Genomic DNA, 27,403 nt, shown 5'->3' with positions numbered 1-27,403 from the left:
TGGGAGTAGAGCAGTGGGCCCAGAACACAGCCTTGTGGGATGCCGGTGCTCAGGATGAGGGTTGAGGATATGTGATTACGACGTGAGCATGGGAAGTAGTTGAGCTTATCTGGGAGGAAGGCATTGCTGATTGGAGAGAGAGACTGTATTGAAGGTTTGTGGTCAGTGATAGTCCGGATGCCTTTCCACATACGTCTGGGGTCAGATTTGCTGTGGAAGTGCTCCTCGATGCGCAGTTTATGTGCATGCTTGGCTTTCCTAATGCCCCTTTTCAGGTTGGACCTGGCTCTGCTATAGTCCTCTGCATCGCTGGATTTAAAAGCAGCATCTCTTGGTTTCAGCATGAGGCAGACCTCAGAGTTCATCCATGGCTTCTGATTAGGAAAGTGTTTCACATGTTTGACAGTGGTAACGTTGTCAGTACACATGCTGATATGGTCCAGTACAGATGATGTATAGATGTTGAAGTCTGTCTGTGCACCTGAAGTGGCTTGTGAGGCAAACATACTCCAGTCAGTGTCTCATAGCTGTTGCTGTAGTGAGGAAATGACCCTCTCTGGAGGAAATGATACATCACTGTCTTGCAGCAGACTTTTTCCCCATGTAAAAGCAGTTTTGTGTGGCCTATTGTTGCATTCTCCTGACATTTCACTCCATTTTGTTCTGCAGACTGAGGCTGGGGGTCATTTTGTTCCAGGTTGTTGAGCGGAAGGGGAGTCTTGTGTGGTACATCAGCCAGAAGCTCTCAGTAATGGAGATTAAGTACAGCATGATTGAATAGAAGTGTCTGGCCATCAAGTGGCTGGTCCCACTGATACTGTCTTCTGTGGTGCCACTCCCTGCTCCCTGGCACTTCAGCCAGGTCGTCCACAGGACATGGATAGGTCAAACTGGCAGGTAAAGTGTGAAGATTCTCACCTGTTTATTTTCACTGCAAGTCTATTTGTGTCCCTTTTGGTGAATCCCATAATGGAGAAAAGATAGAGTGTGAATGTATACTTGACAGAGCTTGTAAGACATGCACACAACCACATATTTATACAATAAGGAGCTTGAACTTTGACCTGACAGAGCAAAAGCTGAGAGTGTGGGATGGACCCGCTCAGGATTGTTGTGTGCACCATATAAGTGCACTGAAATGTGCAGCCCAGAGCTTAGCTAAAATTCTGCCTGCCTCTAAAGTATTGGGACTTGGGGTTCTACAACTTCTTAGACTCCCAAGAACAATTGAACACAGCAATCCCATGCAGGAATTTTCTCCCATTTACTACCCAGTTTGGTCTTGCCCATTCCCACCCACTCACTAGCTAATGCCTAATTCTGCACGACTATCTAGGGGAGCAATCAGTCGCTGCTGTGTTCACAGTGCAAGTTGGATCGGTGACAGGAGGTCACACTGCATGACTTCAAAATAGGAAGAATCGCGACAACTTTGTCTGGTCTGCAAACTGCGTTTCACAACCGAACGTACTCGGGAAATGATAAGGCAAGATCACATGTGAGATCACATACGTGTTGGGAAACAAGGACTGTGCGTTCTGCATAATTGAACAAATGAATAATTTTGCAATTTGCTGCTGCTGAAGTGACTGGTCAAGCAAATGTTTCTGCTTTATTTCTGTTTGATGTAATTGTAAAGCTTATTTATTCTGATATAACAATATTTAAGACATTTTTTTCCTGATAAAAACCTATAAAGTCTATTAAACTATAATATTGTGCTCCAACTGAAGCCATGCTTGCTGATATTTTGGTCTATAACTCCTCCCCAAACTGCCCTCTGCCCTGTATCTCGCTCTCTCATTGGCTGTAGGTCATCGCCGAGGCATTTTTCAGTCAGAACTCCTTTCACACTGCACAACCTATCGGCAACGCGCTCAGATCGAGTTTTTGGTAGTTCACACTGTGTGATTGTCACTCGCTTGCATGAACTCCTTGATTTGCCTTGATTCTGCAAAACTAGTCGGCGAAAAATTGTGCAGTGTGAACTCGGCATAACTATTCCTGATCACATGACAACTACCAAATGGACAGGGTGGGGCACAGGGCAGCATAACACTCAACAGTATCTGCCCTATTCTTAGTTACCCTAGCATTTCTATCAGCTCAAACTAGTCTGGATATTCTCTGTTGTCCTCTCTCATAAACAAGTCATTTCTGTCCAAAGAACTGACAATCACTGGATGTTTTTCTTTATTGCACCATTCTGAGTAGACTCTAGAGATTGCTATGTATGAAAATCTTGACATTGCATTATATTAACATTGCATTATACCCTTACTACCTAGTTAGGTGGTGTTAACTGTTCTTATAGACAGTGATTCACAAACTGGAAAACAAAATCTCTCTGTTCATTTGTAAAATTGTTAGATTATTGATACATGCAATAATGTTTAATACTTGCCAAATATTCATGTGGCTTCACTGTCATAGGTAGCCACCCTAATGAGTATTTGCCTTTCATCAGTTTTGGTGCAATGTCCTGTTGTTGATTATGTCACTGTTTTACCTCATTTTCTCATTTGCTGATGGTGACTTTCACATGTTCCATGGTACAGCTGATGTTTAATACCCCTCTCCTGATTTATATCAGGGGATGAGATCCTGTACATGTTTTGTAAGAAAATTCTATATAAACAGCTGATCTTTATGTTTAGATGACCAAAATCAATTAACTGATAACAGATCATCTGAACCTAAGTTTGATTGTGATTAATTTTGAGCACATTCACATACCCTATTATATGACAGGTGTGCAGACTTATGCAACCACACTATTATAAGGTTTTTCACCTGTTTATTTATTTATTTTGATGCTGTAACAGGGTGTATTGACTTCTGTAGCTTCCCCAACACTGATCACTCTCAATGATTCACAGAAAAAAAAAGAGAATTTGTAGGGACTTAAGTAAAACTAGTGGTTTCTCAGCAACTGTAAGTGCAATTAAGTCTAAATTTGGTAAAATACATTTTTGTACTAATCTGTAATTCATTTAATTTTGACTAGTTAACTTAAATTGGTAAATTTATGATGTCAGTAACCCCTTTAAGTTTTTGAGTTTTGAATGAAACCCATTCGAATAAAATAAGCAGTCAAAAGACTAATAAATATAAGAACTCATTAATAAATATCATAATTTTAAAAAATAGTGGGATATGATTTTCCCCAATGTCACCGACCGCCGGGTGACCCACTTTGTAATCCACCGGCTTAAAAGACCACAATCAGCCGATCAGCTTTCAGCAGAGATTTCCCAGGTTCAGCAGAGTGCTACCGTCATGACACACGAAGAATAATATATTAATCTAAATTCTTTTTAGTGTTCCGTGTAACTTGGCAAGGACTAGCCACTGGGAGCGCTATTTACAACGAGTTCTTATTGGACCCCGCACAGGCTATTTATTTTTATTAGTAGCATTATCATTAAGAATAATAGGAATAGTAGTCGTCTATTCTATCATACTTTGGTTTATCACGTTGTGGAGGTGGGGCTGTGACTTAAACTGGAGCTGTCCACGGTTTGACGTGTTTATTCACTTCACTGTGTGCTGCCGTGAAGGCTGAAAGCGCGTGCTCACCCTGAATCATTTCCTGTGGCTAGGACGAGAGAGAGAGAGAGGAGAGAGAGAGAGAGGGGAGAGAGAGAGAGAGAGAGAGAGGAGAGAGAGAGAGAGAGAGAGAGATGGGTTCTTGATACCGAAACGCGGAAAAGCAGGGGCGGGAGAGTTTGAGGAAGAAAAAAGGCACAGGCGGAGAGAACAGGGGAATTTTACACTGACAGAATCGTCAGGGTAAGAACCTACATTTCTGAAATCTTTTGTTTCTCACACTTTGACAGAAATTGAAGCCTGATGCGTCGCCAGTGCTCGAACCCAGAACTCATGGGTTAACAGGTAGGCTATGCGTCTCACACACCCTTTAACACTCGTTTTTACAGTAGTCTATTTGACCATAATGCTGATGATATATTCGATGGTATCCGCTTAGCGCTAAGCGCTTTATAGCACACATATGGACTTCAGTGTCTGGACTTGATATGTCAGGTAGCTACTCCTCGGACAAGGTGAATCGAAGTAGGAAGTCCTCAAGAGGTATACGAAAAATGTCATGAAGCGAGTTTTATCGCCTTATGGGTTTCCTCGTTTTTTACCCACGAAATTGTAAACTGTTAAGTGCAGTTATCCTCTCCCCGAACAGCTTCTTTCCACGCTGCCAGGTGAGACACATGACAGCCGCGCGGACAACAAACCTTTCATAGGTGAGCGCAGGATTTGGGGCTTGTCGGTGGAGATCTAGCTTATCAGTGGACATTGTATCTCTGTATCTCAGCCCAATTCCCCCCATTTATGCACCATCTACTTGACACATTCAACAGTATCTCTTCACAAGTTTGGACCGCATCGTGACTCTTTGGCCTCGCGGAGCTCCGGTGTCGATTTGCCGGTTGTTCTGCTTCCGCTATTGGAAGAATGCATGTCGGGCGGTCTCGGGGATTTAAATAAGAAGCTCGCGTCTCAGGGCTTAAAGCGTACACCCTTTCGTCTTCTACTCTCGTTTAACCTCCTTGAGGGGAATTTCTCCTGCTGGAAATTTCTGCTGCGTCAACAGCCCCTACCTTACTGCACTGGACCGAAGAATGTTTTTTTATAAGACTCCTTTATAATAAAATTTCCCGTGCCTGCCTACAACCCTTTTGTGTAACACTTCTCTCAACTTAATAAAGTGTAGTATGTGGCGATAATTGCCGGGTAAGAATGAGCCAATGGGTTTATGTGGACTATTGTGTGGGTTATGTTAGTGTCTTTCTCCGCACGGTGTCCACTTAAGCTGGCCAGTTCCGTTTTCCTCCATTTTGTCGCTCGGGGTTGTATAAAGGGAAGCATGCCACTTGTTCAGCACTTGTTTAATTTCAGCCGCGACGTCAGTAACAGTCGCACGCGTTAGCGACCCTCTTCCAGAAACGTTGCTGGTCTAGCTACCATACCGCAGACGGTTTAGTGCGTTTCGAAGTAGTGCAATGATGATCTATATTATGGGCGTGTCTGATGCTGCTCGAGTATTTCGAGTACACTTTTAAAACGATGAAATTGTAGAAAAATTGTGATGACCAAAAGCGCAAGTGGTGTATTGTTCTGTCATCTAGTGTTTGATCTGCGGTAGCAGGTTTTCTCTTGTTTTTGTCTGATGGTTTCTGATGCCTTTGACGTTCTATTGGGACACTTAGTGCTAATAACGTCCCAATATCTCCCGATATCAAACTTCTTCAAGACTCACGCTGTGTGGCATCCCTGACTAGCTACAGGTGCAACTTAATGGACGTAAGTATAAAGAGCCCTGACGTGTAGAAGCTGGTTGGTTGGTGTTTAGAAATACATTTTAAACATTAAATGCGTAAATGGCATTGCTCTGGAAATAATTATAATTTGTAATTATAGTAGGTTTACTGTATTTATATACATAGGGCTAATAGTAAAAAAATATATTTGTATTCACAATAACTTGCGAACTCTTTATTCTGATCTATACATTGTGGCATAGAAGTCCAGGAATTGGTCAACTGGTTAAAAGCTGAATGAGCAGAATAATATAATAAGGCAACTGACCTGATGCCCATCTTCGTACATGGTACGAATATGGCTGAGAATAGACACATAATGTTTTCTCTTTTTATTAAGACATCCTGGAATAAATATCTTTCTTAACCATAGCCACATCTTGGGTACTGCATATTAGTATAAATACACACGCAGTTTAGACAAATCCTTCTGGTCTGAAATACATCAAAGACAGCTGAATGTGCAGGAGACTTAGTATATACCACACGCCCATGTTTATAAAAACTTTAAGTGTAAAATATACAGGCTATCTACTTGTCACTCTAAAACTGAAATGTATTCTTAGATGTATTAAAAAACATGATACATTTCCTTGAACCCACCCAGTTTCAAGTGATAAAAATGGCATGCAACGGACAGCTGTTTCCCAGGTTAGGTATTCAGATGTATTGATATTCAGAGGTGTGTATGGGGAAAAAGTAAGCCATTCTTAGGTTGAGAAAAGTCAGAGCCATTACATAAGCATTTAGCATAGCCAATACAACAGGTTGGAGTGTTTTGAAAAAATAAAGAAAACATTGGTATACTATTAACCAAACAGTGAACTGGTGAGCCAAGGAAAACATGTGTTGATGGCAGAAATATTGGGAGAGCTGTAAAAAACAACCAAAGACCAGCAGTAATGACATCATCACTAATCCCCACAGGGGAGGGGCAGGTATCACAAGAAGAACTTTGAGAGAGAGAATATAGAGGCCATGCAAGACGGAAACCATTCATCAGCATCAAGAAAAGGCCATATTCGTACCTGAAAATCAGCTTTCTGACATTAAAATATGTGAAATTGAAATATAAACATATCATCCATTTTACAGGGAAATGCAACTATTCTAATTGGGAGAAACTTCATGAAGCAGTAAGAAAATGAGCCAAACACCCTGCCAAAGGCCTTTACTGTCAAGTCAATCTAAAAAGAAACAACAAAAAACCAACCTCTTGAAAAGGCCTGAAAAAGCATCACAGAAGAAGAATACAGCAGTTTTGTGATGTCAGGGGTCTCCAGTTTGATGCAGTTAATGGAAGCAAGGGATAAGACTCCTATTCCAATACTTATGATTGCCTAAAGATTGGGTTGGTGGTGTCTATACTGGCTGACTTTTCAACTGATGTTTCAACAGTGGACCTAAAAATGTACCCTGTTTTCAGTATGTTAAGGTTAGAAGCAAGAGCTTTGTACCAGAAAAAAACGAGAAATTAGGTACTGCGAGTACCTATAGTATATTTAAAATGCATTAATTGTGTCATTTTTTTGTTAATTGAAGAGATGAGTCCTTGCCGTTTTACAATCTGTTCTGCTATTTGCCGTAAAGTCAGCTTAAAGCTTCAATACATGTCATTATAGCATAATCATTTATCTGAATTTCCAGTTCTTTTGTAAAACTGCAGCAAAATGAGGTGTTAAAGATGTCTATCCATGTTTGCTTAAAACAAAAATACAAAATGTGCTTGCTTACACAATGTAATTCTGCCTGAGTGTATTTTGTTCATTTTGTTTACAGTCATATTGTTTTATAAGGAATATTGATGTGCATATATGGGTACTAAAGTGAGAGTGCCCACACACAGAGAGCATATGTGTATCAGGATTGGTGGTAGATAGAATTGAATATAAAGATTAAATGTATTGAAAGTGGTTGCATGTGATCATCTGCACAGAAAGGGGAGACTGTGTAGATGGTTGGGGTGAGGATTTGAGAGAAAAGGAGAGACAGATATGGAAGCGGGGGTGGTCGTATTGGTAAGCTGGGCTTGTGTGTGTGTGTGTGTGTGTGTGTGTGTGTGTGTGTGTGTGTGTGTGTGTGTGTGTGTGTGGCGGGGGCTAGTTGGATGGAGGTGCAGGCTGACACGACATGCAGCTGAACTCTAAGTGTGTGAGTGGGTGGAGTGTGTGAGTGTGTGAATGAAAGTTGCTTTCCCCAGGCTGTGGACTGAGCTGTGTGGATAACAGGTTAGGGTGCCTGCTACAGTACTGTCATAAAAAATGCATAAAGGAGAGAGAGAGAGTATATACTCGCATCTTTTTTTTTTCTTATCTTTAGACCACATCAATGCATTTAATTCCTGAAATTCAATACATAGTAAAAAATACAGTTGGAAATCCTGGAATCTATGTATTGCACAATATGTCTTCAAAGGTTGTGGACACCTGGCCATCACACTGTGCAATTAAATATGTCAACATTCAAATTAGGACTGTGTTGTTCAATAGTTGGATGCTCTCTAAATTACAAAAAACAATTTGATGCCTGGATTGCAGCAGTGTAGCTAGAAGGCTGGATACCAACTAGCAACACATGAAGGCACATAGACAGCAACATTGCAATTATAAAATGTTGAAAAAATGCCAAGCCCTGATGTACACGTGTGTGTGGGGGTGGGGGGCTTATCCATCTAACCACTAATTCGAATGTGGTCTGGGACACATATATAGTCACATGAGTTCTGAAGTTGTTCTTCTTTAGCTGCCTTATTAGTGGTTGCTACATTGGATCATTCCATATATTTGATTTTACACAGGTTTTACTTCACATGCCCATCCTGACAGAGCCCTATCATTGGGACCAGAACTGAGAGTGCATTGGCTTGTGCAACTCCCAGTGGCTGGGTCACATCACATAGTGTAAATGTGAATGCACCTTGAGGCTTCCCAGATGGCAATGAAGGACCAACCAAGCAACTATGTTATTACCCTAGCTTGAAAATATATAATCATTGCATGACTGCATTGTACCAAATTTGGAGCTTACCTTTATGAAACCAACCCAGGTAAAACTTCTGTATTAGATTGTTGATGTATGGTGTAGTTTGTCAGTAATGTACAAAATAAATCTGATGGCGAAGTCACCAAATAGGAAGTGAGGGCATATCTTGACAACAGTGTGAATTATATAGGCCGAGTGTTGTAGATGACTGAGGACCTTAACTAAAGGGAATCCAAATGTTTTGTCTAAATTCACATCTAAGCTTGTGCTTAATTCACAAAATCATACAATCATTCATTCACAATATTCTTGAGTGAATTACAGATATATATATATAAAATTATTATTATTAATTAATATATATATATATTAATATATATATATATATATTAATATATTAATAAATATAATATATTATTTATTTATATATATATTTTTATGGTATCTTTTGTCCATAATGGACCCCAACAAGCCTAATGGGCAATAATAATATTTTGTCTTGCTTGGTATGGTTTTTGATCCACATTAGCCCATTATCAATGGTTTGAAATCCTGAAAAGAGTTCATTGGTGAGTGCTATGGTGCCGTTAACAAGACCTGTTTAACAATCACCTCTTCCCCCTCAGTGTAGTACAATTATGCCGTAGCAGCTTTTAACATGTGGAGTTTGCCCACGTTTCTAATTGAGGGGATTGTACGCATGCCACATCAACTTGTGTTCATTAATTAGTTCAGTCTTAAAAGTGCCATCAGGACATGAAATATTCATCAGATTGCAGAGTTGCATTTGAAGAGTATACATGGGGGTTGTACAGAGACCCTTTAAGTTTAAGTTGTAGAACTTGTTTGTTTGTTTGTTTGTTTGTTTGTTTGTTTGTTTAATTAATTAATTAATTAATTAATTAATTAATTAATTAATTTGAAAACTAACGAGTGTACATTCTTGTGAGATCAGTATTTTCTGTAGTCCAGTATTCACAAAGTCAGGAGTTATCTGTGGCCTTGCTTTAGGCTTTTCAGATCCACACTCCTATCCCCACTACCCTCCAGCCATTTTTCAGTTATCCCATCAAGGGGGTGATGAAAGTGGGACACCCCCCCCACCCCACCCCCATGTGGCCTACAGTCTCCCTTTCTCAATTTGATAGAAGGGAAAAAAAAAGAATAGAATTCATTCTGATTCGACACACTGCCGCTGTTGGATTCCCACTGAGAATGATGTTCTGGCCTGCTTTAGTCTATTATTAAGGTGCTACCTTTTGCAAAGTTTGCTAATGATTTTTGAAACCCTCTCTTTTGTATCCAATGAATGATTTATTGTGCTACTCATGAGTGGCATATGTGTAATGACTGTGACCATTGTAATATTAACTGAAGGCCAAAATACTGCAGGGGGTGTTTGTATAAATGAACCACACTCACATTGACTTTCTGTGATTGTAGTTCCTGGTCACGTGGGTGTTCTACAGTTTCATATACTTACACTTACCTTGCACATTTTTTAAATCCCTCCCGCGTTTCTACTTTCTAGTCATACTGTATGTGAGAATGTTGGCTGGACACTCAATACTGACACTTCTTGGTGTGGGAATGTGTTAGTTTTTAAAATTAGGCTTCTAATGTGGGTGGTGTCATTTATAAGACTGCCCCCCCCCAAAGACTTTTTTAAAGCAGTTTTTTGTTTTTCACAATATGACTAGTATAAAGAAAAGCAGAAATACATGATAGATTATGAGTATATTTCTGGACAAACCCATGTTTCACAGCCATACTCACTCATACAACCAGCATAAGACTTACATAACGTAATAATAACCTCACTTATTCAGTTATTCATTACCTGTCCATATGAGGCAAAATCATCTTGTATCATACAAATTGTCCATAACATTGTGCTCTTTTTATGTATGTCTTTTCTACCAGTAGTGTCTTTCTATTACCAGGGACAAGCCTGCTTTTCTCAACAGGCTTATTCTATCAACTAGGACTCTTTGTTAAGCAATGAAGGTTTTTTCTTTCCATATGGTGTTGATTCTGGCCAGCAGTGTGGCCGTGATTGTCATGTACCACAAATACACACGTCTATTAGTAAACGTCTGTCACATTTTCAGGTAAATGGTAAATTATCAGCCTAGTTGAATGCTAGGGAGTCCTGAATCCTGTTTAATGTTTTCAAATGTATTATTTATTTTTCAAAATACAAACCTGTAAAAAAAAAAATTACATCAAATTTTATTGTGTAGAGGACTATGTAATTGGTGGTGTTTCAACAATTGCTGGAAATGTTTTGATAAATATTTGAGCTTATGCCAACCTTATATTCAGGTTTTGGTGATGTTCTGTGTACTTCCTGGATGAAGAAGGACCATTTTCAGTAAAGGAATGACCCAAGTAATTACTATTTTATATTTATTGAATAGGGTCACATTAGCTGGACAGAATTAAACGTTTCCTAATCGTTTCAAGTGGGATCATGTAGGCTTGCGTTGTACTTCATATACTTCATATGCTGCTGTGTAAAGAACAGCGCCAGGTTTCAGGCTACGTCTAAACTAATCTCTATAAATTTGAAAACGGCGTTTTCGTCTAAAAACGCTTCATGTCCACGTTATCCTTTTCAGTCTTTCCCCAAAGTTGGTCATCCACACTGAAACGTCTGAAAACGCTTACATCCCTGTACTGTGCATGCATCATTTCCGCCTGGCATTTATTTACTTTGCGGCTCTTTGAAAAGCAATATGGCTAAGAAATTAGCTGAATTGGTCACATGACTGCGTCACATGACTAAAAAATGCATCATCATTTTCGGAAGCCTCTGTTTTCAATCCACACTGTGATGCAAAAACTGCATTTTCAAATTTATCCACTTTGGAGAGTGTTTTCAAAAAGATACGCTTTCGTTGACTAAAAACGCCGTCTCAGTGTGGACAGAAGGCCAAAACGCATCTTCCCTCCCCTTTTTTACAATCTAGCTTCCCTCTTAACTCACTCTTGCAATGCACTTTATAGCTCACTTTATTTATATCTAAAATATGTATATATTTATCTTTATTTACTCTTGAAACATTTCATTCCTCAGAATTTTGTTGCTGATGGTCAGGTGCATGACACTTGTTTTTAACTACCTGAGAGAGTTTTTCTCTCTCAGGTAGTTAGACTGCAGATGTCCAAACTGAATAAGAGAGATGCCCCTGTTAGGCAACAGTCACAGTTAATCATCCCTTTAATTCTATCCATCAATGCATCTCTCTTACTCTCCTGCTCTTTTCTTCCATCCCTCTAAGTCTGTTCCTGATTTTTTTTAAATTTGTTAACTGAGCGCTGCCTGTCAGGCCATATTTGTGTGAATGTGTATGCATGTATGTATGCGCGCATATGTCTAGAGATGTAAAAAGCTTTAATGGCTATTTGGAACCTCCTTTGTTTTCTGGAGCTGTGTATTACCCCTGCACAATGTTCAGGAATTTTGACCAATTTTCTTTACAGAACAGCTTCAGCTCAGCCATATTCTTTGGGGCTTTGTTGTGACCAGCTTTCTTGAGGTCATTCCACAGCCTCTTTATGGTATTCAGGTCTGGGCTCTGACTGGGCCACACCAAAAGGCGTATTTTCTGTTTTGAAGCCATTCTGTAGTGAATTTACCTCAATGTTTAGGATCACAGTCCTGCTGCATCACCCAACTTCTGTTGAGCTTCAGATAACAGACAGACATCCTGAAATTATCCTGTAGCATATTTTGATAACTTGGGAATTTATTTTTTCCTTGATGATTGCAAGTGGCTTAGGCCCTGAAGCAACAAAGCAGCCCCAGAACATTGGGATGATGTTTTCATGTCAGTATGCATTGCCCTTTTTACGCAAGACATAGTGCTGCATGTTCATCCCAAACACCTCACCTCCTAGTTTTATTAGTCTCCAAAACATTTTCCCAGGAGTGTTGTGGAGTGTCATGTATGTATGTATGTATCAGTGTATATATATGTATACGTCATTGAGACAGACTCAATGATTTTGAGATCAGGGCTCTGTCTGGGCCAAACCATCACTTCCGAGACCACTTCTGGGGCCAATTAGACACCTTCCTGATGGTATTGATGATTGGTTTATCTGCCTGTGTTTCTCAGCAGTGAGAAAAGCGTTAATCCTGACCAACTCCATTTACCGTAATGCAGGCCCAAACTTCCAAGGAACCTCCACCATGCTTCACTGTTGCCTGCAGACACTCATTATTGTACCATTCTCCAGCCCTTTGGCAAACAGCCTGTCTCCTGCTACAGCCAAATATTTCAAATTTTGACTCATCAGTACAGAGCACCTGCTGTCATTTTTCTGCACCCCAGTTCCTATGTTTTTGTGCATAGTTGAGTTGCCAAGCCTTGTTTCCACATCGAAGGTATGACTTTTTGGCCACAGTTCTTTCATGAAGACCATTTCTGGCCAGACTTCTCTGAACAGTAGATGGGTGTACCTGGGTCCCACTGGTTTCCGCCTTTTCTTTGCTGATGGCACTGCTAGACATTTTCCGAAGTTGAAGAGAAGTAAGCATGATGTGTCTTTCATCGGCTGCAGTTTCCTTGGCCGACCACTGTGTTTATGGTCCTCAACATTGCCTGTTTCTTTGTGCTTCTTCAAAATTGCTTGAACAGCACATCTTGAAACCCCAGTCTGCTTTGACATTTTTGCCTGGGAGAGACCATGCTGATGCAGTATAACTACCTTGTGTCTTGTCACTGTGCTCAGTCTTGCCATGGTGTATGCCCATTGACATGAAACTGTCTTCCACAACCTCACCTTAGTAGCAGAGGTTGGCTGGATGTGAATCACTGTTTCTCATCTAGTTCAGCCTACATATGAAATTAATGATCATTAGCACCTGCTTAATATAATTGGGCATATAATCATACACCTGACAAAATCCCTGACTTTGTGCCAAAAGGTAGTCACACCAAATATTGATTTGATTTTGATTTTTTTGTTTGCTTTTGTAAACTGCTAAAAATAAACAATTAAAATATATATTTCTGAAAGCATTCTTACTTTACAGCATTTCTTCACACTTTTTATATATATATATATATGTAATGTGTGTGTGTGTGTGTGTTTGAGTGCCAGATTGAAGGAATGCACTGCTACTGCGCACTGCCAGAAGGTTGGTTTGTTGTGACACCTCTTGAGGCGCAAGCTCCAGGAAGGTGTTAAAGATGATTTGTTGATTCGTGAGTAGCAGCAGCCGAGCTGCAGGGAGTCATCGTCGCACCATTTGGTGCTCTTGAATTGATGACTATGTATGTGTCTATAAACTCGTAGGGATAAAAATGTAAGAGAGAAAAAGAAAGAGAAGAGGAGGAGGAAGAGGTGGAGATCGTGTTGGAATTTGACTCCTACTCAGTAGCTTGGCCTGATCCAAAATCATCAACCTCTCCCCTCTCAGGAGAATTTCTGCGTGGTTCTCAGATTGAGATACTCTTTAAATACCCTGCTATCCTACTGAACTCTGTAAACATATACATGCAGCACATAAATGTGACACCCAAGCCACCATGGATATCTAATTGTTTTCCACGTATGATGGCTATATCCTCAAGCATCTACACTTATTTCATTTTCTGAATCAGCTGCTTAAATCTATTGTAGCAATGCTATATTTATAGGGATTAGTATAGAAAAAAGGCCTGTATATATTTATAATATATATAATATAATATATTTTGATATTTTAATCCTAAAGTATTTTATTTATACTCATTAGAAGTATAAATACTGTTTATGGGTGAATGTCCAGCTCTTGTTTTTGTGTGTTGGTGTTAACTGTAGAAAATTCCAGTGGAATGCACCTGTTTATTTTACTGCTAAATACAAGTCTGACTCCCTCTGTACAGTGAAAACTCTTAGAACAAAAGACACTTTGTCAGGTTATTCTCCTAAAGCACCCCTCTTGCTCCCTCATCTCCTACAGTGGTAATGAGATGGTTTATTATTTGCATTTCACAGCTTTTAATAGTGAGAGAATTTAGGCTAAGCCCCGGGTTGTCAGAGAGGCAGCCTCCACTGGAGATATGGCTGGCTTCAGGGTCTCTGAGGCAGTGAATAGCCCAGAAACCGAAGGAATAAAAGGAAGATAGGGGAGCACAAGATAATGGCCATAGACTACACTGTCGAATAAAATACCTCCTAGAAGAAGTACCCCCACAATGTGTGATTTAGTGAGTTTCTGTTTAATTGCTTTGTATCTGATTTTTAGTTTTTGTCACTGAATAAAAATTAAAAAAAAATTTAAAAATGAAAAAACTAGACAAATTTTAGTATGCTTGACATCCATGGCTGCCAGTGCTTATTTATTTTTCATTCCCCGTGAGCGAGTTGGTCAGACAGATTTCCAAAGAATCAAAACAATCAAACCCTCCTGTGCAAAGCCAATGCTGGGTCATACATTTTTAGGGTAAACACAGAAACAAATAATTTCGGTTGACTATAAAGCATTGTTTACTGAACAAGATAAGGGGCTTATTCCAATTGTTTAACAGAAAGAACTTGAGTGGCCTGCACAGAAGTCCTGACCTCAACCCCTACTGAAAGCCATTGGGATGAACTGTTATGCTGCACCCCAGGCCTCCATCCCTGACCACACTAATGCTCTTGTAGCTGACTGGACAAATCCCCACTGCCACATTCAGAAATCTAGTGGGTAGCTTTCCCAGAAGAGATAAACCGATTCTAACCACAAAGAGGTACAAAATCTGGTATGGGATTTTTAAAAAGCACATATGGGTGTGACAGTTGTCCACAAACCTTTTGCCATATAGTGTAATTATGCAGGTCAATACTAAAGTTTTGTTTGATATATGAATAGTAATAACAGTGATAGAAAAATCTTCGCACAAAAGCCTTCAACAGTGAAAAGAATATGAAATCTTATTGTTGTTATATTATTCGGAATAGTAAATAGAATTTTATTGTTGACCTGCATAAGGACCCCACGTTCTTGCCATAAAGGCCTGGGTTCAATACTTGGGCAGGGGACCAACCTAACCCCTGGGGGTTGCACTAGCCAGTACACTTTCAGTGCCTGCATTAAGCCTGGGTTGGAACAGGTGTTTAGCATAAAACCTGTGGCCAAATCAATGATCCACTGTGTCGACCCCTAACAGGAACAGGCAAAAGTATTGCATGGTTATTTGACTGAAAATGGGATTAATGTATGGTATGTTTTCCCAGCACTATTCTTTGTTACCAAATAATGAACAGTAAGTACTGGGTTCAAAACATAAGAGTGGTTGCTGATGTTTGCACAGTACTGTACATATTGAATACACATATTTACAAGAGGAGCAGGCTCAGTGGTTAAGCTGTTGGACTACTGATCGGAAGGTTGTGAGTTCAAATTCCAGGTCCACCAAGCTACCACTGTTGGGCCCTTGGGCAAGGCCCTTAACCATCAATTGTTCAGTTGTAAAAATTTGATAAATGTAAGTTGCTCTGGATAAAATATTTAACTGCAAGTAGAATAGCACCCATAGTGATGGTGTCTGCCATACCATAAACGTAATAGTGTGTCTAATTTCATGGTCTGATCTATCACAGTTATCCATTTATCTAGGACAGTATGTCTGCTGTTATAGTAGACATGGAGGAACAACAGGTAAGAGCATGATTTTTTCTTTTCAGTGGAAATATCTGTAACACTAGTCTTCACATCTAGTCTTAGTCTTGTCTTTTATCTTCAAATTGTGTGATTATAACTACATTTTCTACTATTCACACAGAAAATAAAAGTAGTTGAATAATTGTCTCTTCCAAAGGTAAAGCAAAAATTGTTTCAGGACATTGGTAATATTAGCCTATTTTATTGGTGTGGTAAAGAATATGTGCTTCAGTTGTACTCTGGGTATAAATTACAAGGCTTAGGGTATCCTCTTAACAATTAAATTAAATAAATCCATGCAATAAATGGCCAAAATAGCAAAAATCTGTATCCTGTTACTATTGTTACACTATTTATGGACATATCAGTTATTATGTGTTTGTAATGTCAGTATTGTGTGTGGACAAACTGGTGGGTAAGCTGCAATCACTGATTATTTAAGTGTGCAGCATGGAGTGGAAGCTCCTTATAGCCTAATGATAAAATCCTAGCTTAATGACGGATGGAGGATACAGTGTATACAGAAGAGTCTTGGATGTTTTATTACCATACTCTGGCCTTGGTAGCATCTGAAAACAAGTCTTAATTCCTTCATTGAACTGCTATGTGCAACTGACCTAACTCTAAATTCAAAATTAACCACTTTATGCAAAGCGATATCAAAGTGTTGAGAACCCATTAAAGCAAAAATTAATTTAATAAAAGTCCTATCCTTGCAGTTGACTATAGAACTGACTTTATCTATGCTGAAATATTTTAAGATAAACAGCACGCTACACTAGGGACTAATGAATGTATTACACAACTAGTTTACTAGTCTGCTGATAGTGCTCAGTGGCAGAATGGGTTAATATTACATGCAAGGTAACCTGTAACTAATGAAAGCAAAAAAAGGAGCCAAGGAATGAGGTAAATGTTTAGATTGAACTACTAGCCTAATTTCTTATAAGTAAGTGTGTGTGTGTGTGTGTGTTGCCCTAGTTTAATGTGTTTTCTTCCATTTTAACTTTGTCTGAGTGGGAAACATATTCACTTGAGGATTAAATTTTGACTGATGACAATAGCCATCTCTTCTGAAATCAAAGCATGTCTCAGTTATTGTGGTCAATACTACAAAAGACCCTAAAGTCAGGATATAACTAAGGATATTTCTTAAAGCCAGGCAGTTCAGTGCTAACACCATTATAATGTTAACAATGTTAAAACTCCAAAATTGTTAAAACTCCACATGTATTTTGAACCTCCTCTTCAAGGAGTTTATAGGTGTGTCTTTACAAGTAGATTGATTTAATCCTCCATGTTTTAATTTGAGAAAGCCATCAGATTAAGTGGAACTTGCCAAAACATGGCCTGAAGTTTGACAACCTATAGCAAATACTGGTATCACTCTAGAGAAAGCAAACTGTCATGCTTTACGTGGTACAGTCTGAACTCTTCAAAAACAAATCACAGCTGCTATTTGCTTATGCCCATGTTATCCCTTCTATGTTTCTGTACGGATGAGTGTTTCAGTGTCTGTAATTTACATCTTTGATCTGTTTGGTTTCTAGTTTTAGATTTCGTCTGCTACTTTTTGCTTTCCTTTTTTCCCTCTCTCAGCACGATTTTCACAGGTGCTCATTGTTCAGCTAATAATGATTTGTTTTGGCTTATTAGATACCAAACAAAATTACCCCATGCCTGTATGAAGCACCTTGACTAAATCAATGCCTCCCCTATAAAGAGCTTCCTATTTGTGTTGACAAATGGTGAGAATTAATTAGCATTTTGTCAGTTAGTGATGTGATGAAGTGGAAAGTGTTGCTGCCAAACAACAATTCATTTTGAGCAGAGATGTGCATGATTTCAGCCAAGCTGGCTGTCAGTCTTGAGCTGCTAGCACTGGCCAAAGCATGTTCCTCGCATTGCCATTGCATTCCCCCGACACATCATGTTTCAACTGGTCCTGACAGATATGGTGGCTATGGAAATATAGATGAAAAGGCATTTGTTATTGCCATATATACATTATAGCACAGTGGAATTATTTTTTTCTCCACATATCCTAGCTTTGGAGGTCAGGGTCAGAATGCAGGGGCAGCTATGATACAGTGCCCCTGAAGCAGAGATGGTTAAGCCCAACAGTAGTACAATCTGACCTTACAGTCAACCCAGAGCCTTAACCACTTGTGCCACCACTGCCCCTTGAATTGTAAACTTTTTAATGAGAAGAATTAGAAGTAATAAAGCACTGCAAATATACTGAAAATGGCTAAAAAGTTAAAAACCTACAGATAACCTACTGCTGAATTTCTGTCTATAGACAGCATTTAATGAAATGTCATTATGTTGATGAACGCAGCTTCGGTGAAAGTTTGATTCTAGTCATTTGTGTTTATATCAGAACACTCAGCAAACATGCGGTTCATCATCAATGAACTGAGTGACAAATGATTCAGCCATAATTTTCTGTTATCTGTTCTCTCTCTTTGACATTTCTGGAACCAGGGTTCCTAGGGAACTGGGTCTTAGTGGTAAAATTAGATTAAACAGAATTAAAATTGTTGTTTCAAAATTATTCTTATTATTGTTGTGGTTAGTAAAATTAAAACTAGTCCAAAGTTTAAAATTCTATAAAGCCTCCCAAAACTCATTGTCAAATCAGGAAAATCTACAATGCAACATCATGCATTGAATTTTCATGAACCCATTATGCTTTTTCTAAATAGTGCTGTCCACACAATCCTTGTGAAGGTGTGATGTAAAGGCAGATGTCATCATGTAACAGAAAGTGAACACTCTGAAATACAAAGCCTGTGGTAGCATAAAAAAATATTTGGATGCAGAACTGATTTCACCATGTTTGCTTCATGAAAGAATCAGAGTTTATGCACCACAATGGTGATGTTTATGGAAGAATAGCTACACTAGATAACCATAAATTTGTGGACACTTGAACACACCTACATGTGCTTTTTAAACATTACAGGTTTTGTCCCAACTCCGCTGTTGTAATAGCCCCAAATTTTCTGGGAAGGCCTACTACTAGACTTTTGAACATAGCTCTGAGGATTTAAACATTTTCACCAAAGGTGGCAAACCATTCTTTGTGGCTCAGTATTTAAGACTGGATTACTGAATAGAAGGTCAGGGGTTCAGAACCCAGAACTGCCAAGCTGCTACTGTTTGTCCCTTGATGAAGGCCCTTAATCCTCTTTGTACCATGGTTAACTCTGACTATTTTTCTTGTGCTCTTATTTATTGAGCCACTGTTCGGTAGCCAATGAAGACATACATGCTGTGCACAAGGCAGCATGTCTCAGCTCTCCAAAAATAATTATTAAATTGATTTTTTAAATATAAACCTATGAGTTTATTGGTGTTCTTAAACGATTATTTGCCTTCTTGATTAAAAGAATGTGGAAAATCATATTCCATTACAATGACCATTCCTTGAAGGATTGCATTTTGACTTGCAGAAGGGCTAGGCTTCGGTGCTCCCCCAGTGCCAGGGTTAAATTCCTGGCCAGGGAACTGACCCCAGCCACCATGGTTGCACAAGGCAGTGTCAGTGCCAAGCCCAAATAAATTGGTGAGGGTTGCATCAGGAAAGGCATCTGGTGTGAAACCTGTGCCAAATAAAATTTGGAAAGACATAGGCTCTGTTCACACTTGGTATTAACGTTAATGTCGAATGATCCAGTAAAAGTGGACAGCCGAAATGCATGAAATGAGACAATGAAAGAAGCAACAAAAACTGCTTTAGCTCTCTGCTGTTATAGCTTTGCCTTTATACATCAGCCTAATTGTGGAGAACTCTACCGTTTAGCTTAATTTCCAAACAACAATTTACAACAATTATGTACATTTACATAATTTTCTGTCCAGTGTCACCCAAATGAGGATGGGGTCCCTTCTGAGACTGGTTCCTCTTAAGGTTTCTTTCTCATATAAATTGAGGGAGTTTTTCCCTTGCCGCCGTTGCCTTAGACTTGCTCATTATGGATAAATGTTAGAGATAAATAGTAACTTAATTTTAAACTTTATAATTTTCTATTCTATGTTTCTATACCTCTTTACTATGTTTCTATACTTCTGTAAAGCTGCTTTGAGACACTGTCCAGGTGCTATACACATAAATTGAATTGTCCTAGCAGGAAATACTAATTCCTTCATGCCTAAGTCTTCAGATGTTCACTGATGAAAACCTGAGCACAAAGCTGACTGACACAACAGCAGGGGATAGTCTCCAAGTGGTTCTATCCACAGCAGTACCAAGGGTAACGAGCTGTCCACGCAAGTCCAATGATGCAGTTGATTAGGCAGTCTTTTGTAGCTGTCCGGGATGCATCAAGATCATGGTCATATGCCTCCCAAACTACCTCAGAAGATGGTTTGAAGGATTGGTTCACAATGTGTGTCTGTACTGTACTTATGCTGTCTGCTTATGGTTAGGCCACCCAGGACAAAAATTAATGCAGGTGTGAGCAGGGACACTGCTGGGGATGCTGACAGGATCAGTCACATTAGTTAGAATTAGAAAGCTTGCGAGAAATTTCCAAAGGACATCTGGTTGAGGAGTAAAAAAGAATGAATAAAAATAAAATAAGGTTGTTATAATATGTGAATGAACAATGGCTTCTTTTTAAACCTGTCCCATTTTATTTGACTATTTCCAGTTTTTCCCAGGACCTTAGTTCCAGTGACGGGAAATTTAAAGACTACAGCATGCATTTTGTGATTCCAACTTTGTGGCAACAGTTTGGGGAAGGCCTGCAGGGGTGTGATGGTCAAGGGGTCCATAGATGTTTGGATACATAGTGTATTATTTTGTCATTAGAAGTAATTTAATTATAAACATGTATTCAGAACCTGTGTTTTAGTTTAGTGTTTGTGTTTAGTGTTTACAATGTATTTCTTTATTTATTTCCATTAATAATTTTTATTATCTATTTTATTATCTTTTTTTATATTTTTTCCCCCTCTATCTTTGTATTAGTTAAGGTGGTTCTTCAGTACATGACTCTAATATGACTGCTGTACTAAAGACTGTGCTTTTGTCTCTCCAATGCAGAAACTATCCAGAAGAAACAGTCACTCAGTGAACCAATGAACAACCGTAAAGAAGACATGGAAATTGCATCACACTACCGGCAGCTCCTGCGTGAGCTTAATGAGCAGCGGCAGCATGGCATCTTGTGTGATGCATGTGTCGTTGTGGAAGGTAAGATCTTCAAGGCACACAAGAACGTACTGCTAGGCAGCAGCCGCTACTTCAAGACACTCTACTGCCAGGTGAAGAAGGGAACAGAGCAACAGGCTACCATCACACACCTTGACATTGTGACAGCACAAGGATTCAAGACTATTCTGGACTTTATGTATTCTGCACACCTGGCACTCACCAGTAAGAATGTTATTGAGGTGATGTCTGCTGCCAGCTACCTGCAGATGACCGAGATTGTACAGGCATGCCATGGCTTCATCAGGGCAGCGCTAGACATTAGTATTCGTTCTGAGCTGGCTGACATGGAGCTGGCCAATATTGAGATTAGTGGCATTGTTGGCACGGGAACGGGTACTGCTGGAGGAGCCTCTGAAGCATTGGTTTCCATGATCTCAGCTCGCAGCTCATCGCCATGGCTGGTACGACGTACCAGTCCTGCCAACTCATCAGGAGACTCAGCAATTGCCAGCTGCCATGAAAGTGGCAGCACCTACAGCAAGGATGAGCATGAGCCTAAGAGCCATGAGGACCCTTGGCCAAATGACTATCGCTCACTTCAAGTCAAAGAGGAGCAGAGATCACCATCCGGTTCTCAGCATAGGACCAGCCAGGAGTCACAGGGAACACCCACAGAACAGAGCAATAGAGGTGAAGCGGGCTGGCAAACACCTGGTTCCAGACGTAGGAAGAACCGAAAAAACAAGGATACAGTCAGGCACATCATGCAACAGAATGAAGGGAGTAGTAGTGGAGGTTCTCCAATGCCTTCCATGATTTCCACAGCCAGCTGGAGCTACAACACTCAGGCTGACATTCCAGGTAGGGCCATAGGTTTTGTAAAAGTGTTATCTAGAGACCAACAAGTGAAGGCAATTTTTGCTTTGTATAAAAGTGCATTTGATTAGATTTAAAGTCTATTTTTATAATCTGATGTAACACAATTCCATTTGTTAGAACTTGTATGGAGAATTAGTTAGGAGATGATGTAAAGACAAAGGATGAAGGTGTCTGCTTATTAATATCTGACAGACACATGGGACATAAGATAGCCGCATCAATCTAAAACCAAAACCCGCTGTCATATTTAGGATTGAGAACATGCTGTTGCGGGGAGTGAAGCCTTACTTGTCTTGGTTGTACTGGTGCTAGTAGTTATATAGATCATTAAAAGTGAGGCAATTCTAATCTCTAGTGTATTTAAGGAGTTTGTAAAATGGGCACACATACTCTTTAGGAATACAGGATAATTGAATTGACCTCAGTGTCAGAATGAGGATTAAGGTGTTCGTGTGTGCTTGTCTGTGTGAACATGTTTTTATATCTTGCAGATGTCCCCACAAGGATAGATGTATCTAACAGTGTTGACCTTGTGGGAACATGTGACTGGTCACCTCAAGGAAAACTGCTTTAGGTTAGATTTAGGTGTTGGAATAGCAGTAATTAGCTGTGATAATCATTAATAATGTTAATGAAAAGATCTGAGAAGGATAGTAAGACAAATGTGTGTGCTTGCACTCTGAAGCCTGCATTTTATGTATGTGGTTTTCATTTCTTAAGTGGTTTGTTGAATATTGAAAAGATAGATTTTTTAATTATTTAAAAAAATAATTGTTTTAAAAATAATTCTTTAAAACATGGAAAGGTGATAAATAAATAATCCTCTAAAATGAAGTTTGATATAATGTCATAATTGTCATAATCCTCTAAAATGAAGTTTGATATAATGTCATAATTGTCATAATCCTCTAAAATGAAGTTTGATATAATTTCACATCATACACATTGCAAAGTATGTCAAGTGGTGGGACATCACATATTGTCCCATCCAAAAGTACGGGGACAGCAATAGCCCTGTTTTTTCCCTTAAGACGTTTGAGATCAAAATATGGAAATATTGAATGATGGATCTTGGGCACATCCACATAGCAGTATTAATTCTTTTTGATATAGTGCCACCAGCTGGCAACAAGAAGAAAGGTTTATGAACACGCTTCCTTCAGGTTTCATCAGCTTAAAGAATTGGCCTGCAAGATATGATATCCAAAATGTAATGCCATGATGAGTGTATAAATTAATATGTATTGTCATGTAATTAAGGAAATGTGGCTCCAGAGCACCTGATGCAATATAACATACTTCAAGAATACTCCTTCTGAATGATCCATCTGACCATCTTTCATAACAAAGTTGGTCAGCATTAGTATCCACTGCATACAGGGATGACCACACATAACCTGCTGATTTAGAGATGCTCTGACCCAATGCATACTGGCCCTGCAAAGCAGGACACCCTGAGGTGAGCAAGGAGATAGAATGACATCCTCATCAGAGCTGGAAGGATGAGCATCAGCTAAGGTGAAGCTGGGTAGTGAAGTGATGTCTGAGGCTGAGCAGAGACACGGAGTGATTCCATGAGCTATGATAGCATCCGAGGCCCTCATGGACATCCTTAGCAAAACAGTGAGGCAGAACAATGTCCCCTGTGGGGTAGGGAGGGTGGCAGATGGCCCTAGCCTGGTAAGGAAACTAAAAAAAATCTTCCTAAAAGGGCACATAGAGTCAGACCATGGCATTGAGCCATCCACTTTCTCTCTGTTGCTCCCAGATCAGGTGTTTCTCTTGTAGGAGAGCATACTGTGACTACAAAAATCTTTGGGTTGGTCAGGCTTTCTATCGAGAATAGTAATGGAGGTAGATGCAAATGCAAGAACATGTTTATTTACAGTGAACAATTTTTATATGATGACTATGAAACATGAACCACACATGGCAAGGCAATAGTATGAATATGGTTAAAAAAATGCAGACAGTAACTAAACACTAGACTGATATATTGCACCTGGACCTTCTTATCTTACCTTCCTACATTAAAATGTGAAAATATACACTGGTCTACCTTTGCACTACAATACAGTTAATCTTTTCATTTGCACTGTATGTAGTGTGCGCAATGTACATTTGCACTGGTGCACATAGCACTCTGTATGCATGGTTGTTTCCATTTTTTCATGTTTATCCTTGTAGTTTCCATATCTTATATTTTCTTTTCATTTATGCTTCTTTGCTTCATTATTATTATTCACTGGTACACCAAGACAAATTCCTTGTACGTGCAAACCCACGGTGAATCTGATTTATACAATTCATGAATTAAATGCTTCTGCTAGTTAGACAACAACGTGATACAGGTGCTTGAGGTCATGTAACATGGTGGTGTAGTCCTGTGCTATAACAGCACTATTGTGATGGGTCCTTAACAGTGTTGCAGTCGCTGGGCAATCAATTAACATGTTATATTGAACAAATAGAAAGTGTTCCTACTCTAATCATTTTTGTGGTTCACATTAATATTAAATGATTATACATACTCTGTGCCTCCAACTAAACATGATCACCATTATGCTAAATGGCATATGGATTTTTATACCTTAAAAGGTGTTGCCATGCTGAGGCAATCAATTAACATATTTCACTAATGTTAGATTCTACTTTAAAGAGAAAAGGGAGATCAAACAATAGGTAAAACTGTATGTGTATCAGTGGGGATATATTCTGAGTAGAGAAAATTCTGCTGCTGCAGTTGTGTGGGCGGATATTCTGTTTTACGTCAGATGTTCCCCAGTCAAGGGGCCAGTTTTATGTGGAAATCATTTAAGCACCTATTTTACCACTCTCGATGCAAGTACGCAATTCAGCTTACTGTAAAGAATCAACCCAATTCTGATCGACTTTTAAAATTTCAGCAGCAATTTAAAACATAAGTACAGTAAATTCCTGAATTGTCGACAACTTACAAATTACATTACACACAATAACTGAATAACTGGGAGGGCAATACCAGTTCGAAGACACTTTTATATTAATGTTTACTAAAATAAATTATTTAATACTGAAAAGAAGAACAGAGTATAATCTTTATGAAATATTAACATTACACTTTTATTGATTTAATACAAATGTTAAATTCGAGTCAGTTTTCTACTCGGTTTCTAATCACACTTTTTAATAAAAACAGTGATTGCTGTGATTTCAAGAAATGTGTATTGTGAAATATTCCATCATTATATCAGTATAATTTGCCATCTTTCCCAGTTCTTTTTCCTATTCAAAAATGGAGGATATACTTACCTTTAAAAAAAAAACATGAGAACGTCTTTTTTTTTTTTTTTTTTTAGATGGAGCAAAGCTTACCACTTACCACTTCACATATAAGTGAGTGTTGCAACCAACATTCTGATCTCATTTTAATGGTGAACCAGACTGCTCCGTTCCATCTTCTGGCCTATCACTAAATTCTGTTTCACTGTTCCAAAAGATCTCCCAAAATATAGCCAATGGATTTATGAAATAATGGGCTACATATCTCATATTTCAACAAGTTTAAGCATAACCTTGTTTATTGTTGAAAAGATGTTATCCTATTGAGATGCACACTGGTGTACATAAGTATAATATGACCATTTTATTCTAATGTTGCTATTCCAGGCCGCATAAATACATTGCCTGGTAATCTTATGTAATGTGACAACATATATTTCTGTCCAGAGTTGCGTTAATTTCTTGCCAAAATCTTGAAATGATGTTGGAGAAGGTTTTCAATCGGGTTAAGGTCTTGAGTCTGTGATGAATGCTGAATTAACCCTGGCATTGTCATCTTTTGATATACATATATATGATATGCCTGTGCCATCAGGGAAGAAAAAAAAATCCATCGTCCTATATTAAGGGAGTCAGCTGGCCTCATTTTTTGGGTACATGATGTTGCTACACATAGACCTGGCCAACTGAAGCAACACCAGATCATAACACTGCCCTCCCAGGCTTGTAGGCACTATGCATCACTTCATCCACCTCTCTTCTTACCCTGATGCACCCATCACTTTGGAACATGGTCAGTCTGGACTCATCAGATCACATGACCTTTTTCCATTGCTCCAGAGTCCAATGTTTATGCTGCCAAACAAATTAAAACCTTTTTTTCTCGATTTGCCTCATCGATGTTTTCTTAAGGCTACACAGCAGTTTAATCCCAATCCATTGAGTTCTCTTTGCATTGTGCATGTGGAAATGCTCTTACTTTCACTAATAAACATACGTGAGTTCTACTGTTGTTGTTTTTTTAGATTTGATTTCACCAAAAGTTTCATTGATCTCTGATTGCAACCATTCAAGATTTGACCACATTACTTCCTCAAAGATGATGGTTCACCACTATTCTCAGGATTTAATTCAGTTTTAATTTTAATTGGGCGGTTCTTAATGCGATTTTAGCAGTTTCAGCAATCTCCTTAGTTGTTTGCTAGATGCAGGCCAATAATTTGACCCTTCTGAAACAGAGTAACATCTTTTCCATGACCTCAGGATATATCATTTAACATGGTTGTTTAAATAATGAGCAGCTACTCACTGCATTAGTTAGGTTAATTAACTTGTTGCCAGCTGAAACATAATCACTGCAGTAATGAAAGTGTGTAAAGAAACTAAGTAGAAATATTGCTACAAGCAGCAAATGACAAGCACCGAGAGTGGCACAGTGTCTGTTTAAACAGCAAGTATAAGCATGCCAGTTTTATTTTGCATCACTGTAAATACTGAGACAAATTGCGTGATGTACAGTGGAATTATGCCATACTTTCTGTTTGCATTTCATTATGTGTTAAATGATGTCTTCACCATGTCAATTTACTTTAGACAATTTATCTGTTACCTTAAAAAGTGTTGAAGGTATATGTAAAGAAAATCTCCAATTTGATAGATATAAACTAATCGAGGCGCTAACTCAGAGGAGTCACTTTACCAGATGGTTTATCAGACTTAGTAACCTATGTAATCTGATCATTTGATAATTCATTATTTTTTTTTTTTCTAAATGCTTAAATTTGCACTTTAATAGTAGTACCTTAGACCACCAGGGTAAATATCTTTTATTAAAAATGCCAAATGCTAATAAATAAAAAAATACACCAGGCTGCATAACTAGATAGATTATATAGCCAAAAGTATTTGGACATCAAACTATCACAATCATATATCCCAGTCCAGATTTCTGCTCTCCCCACCGTTGGCTATTGTAATAAGCATCACTCTTCTGGGAAAAAATTCAATTAAATTTTGAACATGGCTGTGGGGATTTGTCCATTTGCCACAAGAATCATCAGTGGGATATACCCAGATTTTGGTCAAGGAGGCATGCAGTCTGCATTCCAATTCATCCTAAAGTTGTTCAATAGGGTTGAG

General features: G+C 38.9%; 1 protein-coding gene across 4 annotated transcripts in view; it reads left to right on the top strand.

Moving 5' to 3' along the window:
- The first annotated feature begins 3,494 nt into the window (after positions 1-3,494).
- zbtb46 (zinc finger and BTB domain containing 46) overlaps positions 3,495-27,403 on the top strand; it is a 74,667-nt gene continuing 50,758 nt past the window's right edge. The window contains exons 1-2 of one of the 4 annotated variants that reach the window (XM_058409542.1): positions 3,495-3,792; positions 21,014-21,985. In XM_058409542.1, the coding sequence (XP_058265525.1) occupies positions 21,049-21,985 (937 nt within the window). In that variant the 5' untranslated portion in view covers positions 3,495-3,792; positions 21,014-21,048. Of the gene's footprint in view, positions 3,895-3,927; positions 5,320-21,013; positions 21,986-27,403 lie in introns of those variants that run through there. The other 3 variants (XM_058409541.1, XM_058409544.1, XM_058409543.1) reach the window with 3 other exon arrangements.

This window comes from Hemibagrus wyckioides, linkage group LG15 (assembly GCF_019097595.1).
Source record: "Hemibagrus wyckioides isolate EC202008001 linkage group LG15, SWU_Hwy_1.0, whole genome shotgun sequence".
Taxonomy (NCBI): Eukaryota; Metazoa; Chordata; class Actinopteri; order Siluriformes; family Bagridae; genus Hemibagrus; species Hemibagrus wyckioides.
This window is presented reverse-complemented; position numbering and strand designations above follow the sequence as displayed.